General features: G+C 31.9%; 1 protein-coding gene across 1 annotated transcript in view; it reads right to left on the reverse strand.

Moving 5' to 3' along the window:
• The window catches only part of LOC105623429, a 247,627-nt gene that overhangs the window by 111,073 nt on the left and 129,514 nt on the right, over positions 1 to 7,040 (reverse strand). Inside the window, 1 exon segment of the mRNA XM_012204820.1 lies at positions 5,441 to 5,790. Coding sequence (XP_012060210.1) covers positions 5,441 to 5,790 — 350 coding nt within the window.

The following is a 7,040-nucleotide window of genomic DNA, read 5'->3' on the forward strand; positions in this document are numbered from 1 at the left end:
GAGAGAGAGAGAGAGAGAGAGAGAAGGGAAAAACTGAGCATCCGTTGCACGTGAATGCATAACTATAACGAAGGGTTAGGGTCATTGTGCGCGTCAAGCTAACCAGAGGGATAGGAATAGATATATATATATATATATATATTTATGTATATAGTATGAAGGAAAAAGCGAGATTGCTGAGCTTGCTTGCTTGCTTGCTTTTATCGTGGACGTGATTACCGGCTCTTTGACTCACGTTTTCAACACACAGATTCATACCAAACGTTGTAGATACCTATCATATTATTAATTTATTAATTATTAATAAATAATTATTTCACGAGCATTGCAATGTAATTAATTAATGTTCTAAAAATAGCAGTGTTATACATTATAATCTTTTTAGATTATGTATGTAGAGATAAAAAAAATGGAAAAATTAACAATTTTACTGAAGATCTAAAATTTAGCAAGATACAGATCTGAAAATAATTTCAAAGTTAAAATCATAAAAATAATTATGTTAAAACGCTCTAGTTGCTTGAATGACAAAATTTTTTTGCAGCATCGCTCATCATGTTTGAATTTTCTACATAATTATTGTGATAGTCTAACAAAATTATTTTCATATATTTATCTAAATTTATAGACTTCAAGAAAATCAATTAAAGAAAAGTAAAAATCAAGAAACTTTATACATTTAGAATTTCGTGTAAATTTTACATTATACATTTATTATTAATTATTTTATTTTGTTTTTAATTATTTTTTAATTAACGTTTCTTAATTAACCTTTACTTAGCAATGCGGTTTTAAAAAAGTGATTCCATACATTCCTGAACAATATAATTTTTGAACAATATAATTTCGTGATTTGAGACGTAATTTTATTTTTCATGAAACCACGTTGCGTCGTATCGCAACAAAGCATATTATAAACCGAGCGAGCCGCCAACTAATGGCAAAGCTGGGGAACATGATGACGTAACGCTCGCATGTTCGCTATCTCAAATGTGCATCACCTGCGCTCCGAGTTCGATTATCCTCTACAAACCGCAGAGACACCCCGAGAACGTTCAATAACCACGTATCAATCGATCGTGCAACATCCGTCTAACACGAATGCCATGATCTTCAGATCTTTTGAGCGTAATGTATGAAGTATGAGATTTAACGATGTCTAAATTATAATACTAATTGCAACTAATGATGTTTAAAATAAATAAACAAATAGAAATTCATTCGCGAAATTGGCTATCAGCTCAATATAAATTTACATTATTTTTTCGAGCAAAAAAAATTTATAAACTTTTAAATTTTTTAATTTGTAAGTTTTTTTACGCGAATTAGTTTGACAAATAATTACGAATTAATTTAACGATTATCAGGTACATATTAAACGTAAAGTTTTACATAAACACAAATTTTACATGATATTGTAAATGATGATATATTTAGTTTGTTGAAATTACTGATATTATACAGTCTATATAAAAAAGGAAGTCAAAAAATATTAGGTGTCTATTAATAATTTATAATCTTCGCGTTTATATTCATACAAAATAGGGATTATAAGATAATAATATTTTCTCATTTTTTCTCTTATGCATATATTTTTCATACTAACAATGATTTTGTGAAAACAAAAATAAATTTTAAATTTTAAATAAACTTTAATATTTTTACTAGGTTTTTAAATTATTTTGATGTGATTTAGTTGCGTTCACTAGCAATAAACATAGTGTCTATTTTTTATTCAAATAAATTTAATGTTTCTTTAAACGTACCTACCTATTTTAAACTCCTCTAACTTATTAATTTTATTTAAAAAGAGGAATATATTTATAACAGATAATGGCTGTTGCTGTTAAAACGTTCAAGATGCAGACCCTAGAATATTATTATCCGCAGTTTCTAAGCGATTATCGTTAAAAGTTTAAACATCCAGGTAATTAAAGTGTAGAAAAATGAGTCAGAAATCTGGGACGTTAAGAGAACGAGCTATGTAAATACGTTTTCGTTCAATATGTCGGTACCCTTCAATTATCGGAAACGATGAACACAAGAAACGAGGACATCGTAGGTGGATGATAATTAATTAACCGCTTCCTCTCGTTCCAGCGGTTCTTGACCGCGCAGTACCCGCTAAAGTAATAAGCTGCGAGTATCGTTTATTATTTCCAATTAACATGTGGTTTAAAAATTTTTTTTTAAATTGGTCGCAGATAAGATATCTGGTTGAATATTAAAGTAGATTATATAGAGGCATAATTCGCTATTTTCATTAAATACTTATACTGTTGTAACATTTAGATTAGATTGTTCCACCTTTCGGATTCAACTTCAACTTTTAATTTTTTACTCTTTTGTTCATTTAGAAAATAAATTACCACCTAGTTTATCCAAAGATAGAACAATCTATTTTTAATCGTATAAGTTAAATATGATTAACATATGATATAAATAATTCTATTAAACACCGCATATGCGCGAATTATATTTCATCAATAATATTTCCCAATAATTATTGTACGAGAATATTGCACGCAAACGATACTGTAATCTTTTATCTATTATTAGATTTAATGATATTACGATGCATATTATGCGTCTCGTGGAAGTTTTGCAATAACGTCGTGAGAGCTTAATTACATCATAAGTTTGCACGTTCATCAATTATGAAAAGTTTAATTATGCATAATAGCGATTCGCGAAGTACATTACAAGATAAAAATAATATTTGTGTATTTTGAAATATTATGCACGCAGAAATCTCTAGAAAAAATAATTTTATTAAAGTTATCTAAGAGAGTACAACTTTTTTCGTGAGCGTTCGGAGATTGTTTCATTTTTACATTTTCTTATGTATTTTTTCTCATAGAAATCGAGTTATCATAATAATGCAATATTTAACGAGAAATTGTTACATTAAATTAAGATTAATAAAATTCTCATTCACATCGTTACGAAATCATTGCCAGTTATGGTTATTTAAAAACTTTATTTACAAAGTTAAATTAACAACTATGAATTAATTTTTAAATAATTGGAGCATAACTGACAGCGATTTCGTATAACAATATAAATAAAAATTTTATTCTTTATTTCAATACTAATTTTTTCGTGAGTGTAATGTCATTATAATTTTTTGTTCAATTTTTTTTCCATAAAGAAAACTACATAAGAAAATGCAGAAATAAATCCTTGAATGATCGCAACAAGTGAAAGTTGTACCTTCTTTTAACTAAATAATTCTGGAAATAATTTGATTAAATCATTAAAATAATTATATAAGAAACTCAAGTGCAATGAGCAATGCTGCAAAAAAACTTTGATATTCTAGCAATTAGTTTCAATGTCTTACATAATTATTTTGATAATCCAATATTGCAACATTATTTTCAAATCTGTATTTAAATATTTCAGCAAAATTGTTCTTTTCATGTAGGAGAAGAATTCGGTTTACCCTGCTATACGAAAAGCGGAATCAATTCTACTCCGTTTTATAGTGCATTCTTCAGTTTACGCTTGATCGCGCAAAAACACGAACATTGTATAACTTATAAGACGGATGTTCCTAAAGCAAACAGTGTATGTACTTTTCTCTGACGGACCGAGAAAAGGGAGGAAGTTCGGGGTGAAAAGAGTCCGGGATAAAGAGCAAAATGTATATGCATTCACGTGCGCCATAAATAAAACGGTGACCCTCAGTACGATCGAGTAGACCCGTGCGGTTGTCTTGAATGAAACATTCTCAAAATGAAAAATGTGTGTTCCACTACGATCTCTTCTCGATGGGAAAACGATTTTCTCCTTCGTTGCACAAACGATGTACATTTCCGTACATACGGTAACTGAACGTTTGCCATAACCTTGGAAAATTACGGGGAATAACCCGCGTTTATTGAGATTATCAAAATGCCTGAGCGTAAATAATACGCCGGTGAGAATTTTATTTGCGAATAAAATGCGATTTTATTTTGTCAAATGAAATAAACAAAGTTTTCATTTTCAATCTGGTTGGTGTATTGTTCTTGTAAATATGCAAACTCATGCAGAACATGTTGCACACGTGAAAGAGCCTAAATTACACCGGCACATAAAGAGACGCCAGCAAAATTGGAGTGCCGTTGATAACGTCCATGCAGTCGAGAATCATTTTTATGCGTCTGATTTGTCGGAAATATGAGAGGAGTAGATGACAATAAAAATGTTTTTTCAAATTATCTTTCTAATTTATCATGACATTGTAAAAAAAATCAAATTAAACTGCACAAGCAGAATACTTGGAATAATAAGTATTTTACGTATATATTTTATAATATTTATTGCAAAATTTTAAGTTTTATTTGATCTAACAGTTTTTCTCTTTTTAATTTCGTTTTCTAAAAAAGGTTTAATTACTGTGTTCATCACGAGCTTTATTTAAGTAATTTATGATATTAAAGAACCATTTCATATAGCAAGGAAAACGTTCAGTCACTTATCAAGAAGTCGAGTTTCAAACATCGACACAGAAAAGGACAGAAAGGAAAGCCTTATTGAAGGAAATTTCGATATGATACATAAATAGAGAAATATTATCTTATGACATAAACCTCTTGTACACACATTATAGAGAGATTTTGTGATCAATACGCAGATAATATATAAATATATCTGTATGATGGATAATAATTAATATTACATGTAAATATTGAACAAACAAATGAATTATTCTAAAATTATTATAAAATATGGAACTGTATCAAAAGCAGAAAACAGAAATTAGAAACTCGCGTTGAAATCACGCGAAATGAAAGATACATACCATAATTGAAGAGAAGGTAAAGGAAGCTAAAAAGGGTTCTGTTTAGAAGGTTCTGCTGTTATAATTTGTACTCAGAGAAAAATAGTGGAACAATCATAAAAGCGAAAACTAATAAACTGTATGTTTGTATGTACACTGAAAGAAATGTTTGGGATTAATTGGAATTCTGATTGAAAATGGACGAATCAGAAGATTCTAATTATCGATATACTCAGAATCTTTCGGTTTATCAATTCCACGTGAAATGTGTTTTTAATACAAATTTTCCAACTGTGTACAAAACTTGTATAATTGTTGTCTTTATAGTTTTATCATCGTTATACTGAAAGAAAAGATTGGCTGAATATGGCATAGCATTTTTAATTGGCTGCTGCAGCCAATTAAAAATGCAATACCATATTTTACCATCTAATTTACTGCAGCAGCCAATCTTTTCTTTCAATGTATGTCTGTTTCTCTGAGTGTAAAGTAGACTCTCATTATGCACTTCAAGTTGAATAGAAATATCATCAATGTTGTGACAAAAGGGTAAGCGTTAATGAGAGGCGAAGGATAATGGAAATGGAGAGAGAAATCGAAATTTGAAATAGATCATCGCAAACAATAAGAATTATGTGTATGTATTTACATGTTGCGCGAGTAAAGATTCACCTCGAGATCCATGGTGGTGTGCCGTGAGGGCGGAGTGCCGTACTGGCCGTGTGGTGGCGGCAAATGATGCGGATGAAGGGGGTGCAGCTGCTGCGCCGCGTTGAATTGTTGATGATGAAGAGAGGGTTGATGATCGCCACCGAGGGTGTGCCTCCTCGGCTCGTCCCTCGAGCGGCCGCTTCCGGAGGAGCTGCGGCCCCCCGAGCCACCCCCGCCGCTGCCGCCGCCGCCGGCGCCGACCCCCAAGACGCCACCGCCGCCTCCGCCACCGATGCCGCCACCACCGCCAGACCGTCTGCCAGGTGTGAGTTCGTTCGAGCCGGGTTCAATCTCCCCTCTGATAGATCCGCCTGCAATCATACATGTTTCCTGTTGATAATATCGTTATTGACTCTCAAGCGACTGCTGTCGGCGATCAAGACAGTTTAGAAACGATAGAAAATTTTTACGAATTCATCAAAATGTTCTTGACAAACAGATATTAAAAATCAAGATGATTTTGTACATCCAGAAAAAGGTTTCTTCGATAAAAATGTTTCTTTGCTATATGGTATGGTCAAAGAAAAAAATTCTTTGATTTGTGAATGTCATTTCTTTGATTTAAACATTATTTTTTAAAATAAAATTTATTTTTCAAATAAAATTTATTTGATTTAAAAAAATAATGTTTAAATCAAAAAAATTTTTTTCTTCAACCATACAGCAAAGAAACATTTCTTTAAATCAAAGAAATCTTTTCTCTGGGTATTTAGGCTTAAATCTAAACGCTGAGCGTTTCATAATTTCAATGTTTAACATACTGCTAATGTGGTTATATTTTTCGCAACAAATTTTTTATAATGTTAAGATCACAAAAAATAAAAAAAGAATCTCACAGAGAAATTAAACTCTTGTGAAATCTATTAATAAACGTCCCCGATGAAGAATCGAAGTAAATAGCTCTGTAGGCACAGCGACCCATTTGGCAGAAAGTGATCGCGACAAACGAGAATAACCGAGAATAACGCCTTCGCGGAAGTGGCCGGAAATAGTCATCAGGTGACACGTGCGTGCGTATACACCGGGAACGTGTTCTCGTTTTAATTATTCTTTTCCAACACAACAAGGGAAAAAGCAAGATTATGTTAAGTAATAATGTACCAAAAGAATATTCAGAATAGTCACACTGACAAAAATGTGAAAATGAGCAAATCAGAAATTTTTATCATTATTATTATATCAGAATTTTAATTATTTTAACTAGAATTATGGCAGATTCAACCAGAAAATTCTTGTTCATTTTCAACTAGAATTCCAATTAATGCAACCAAACTCTTTTTTCAGTGCAGGAAACCGGGATCACAAAGATAGATAGACACCTCACACGAGATTCAACATTTATTTCTCTCTCGGTCGGATGTGCCTTTGCTTGGTCTTGTTTATGTTTCTTCGGATTGTTTGCGAAATAAACACGAGGAGAAAGAGAGAGAGAGAGAGAGAGAGAGAGAGAGAGAGAGAGAGAGTTAATATACTACGAACGACGGACGGGTCGGTTACTTTACTTACTAACGTAATTACTTCGACCGAACGAACGAGAGTAAGTACGTACGACCGGACGAAC

The sequence above is a fragment of the Atta cephalotes genome (assembly GCF_000143395.1).
Source record: "Atta cephalotes unplaced genomic scaffold scaffold00057, whole genome shotgun sequence".
NCBI classification, from domain to species: Eukaryota; Metazoa; Arthropoda; class Insecta; order Hymenoptera; family Formicidae; genus Atta; species Atta cephalotes.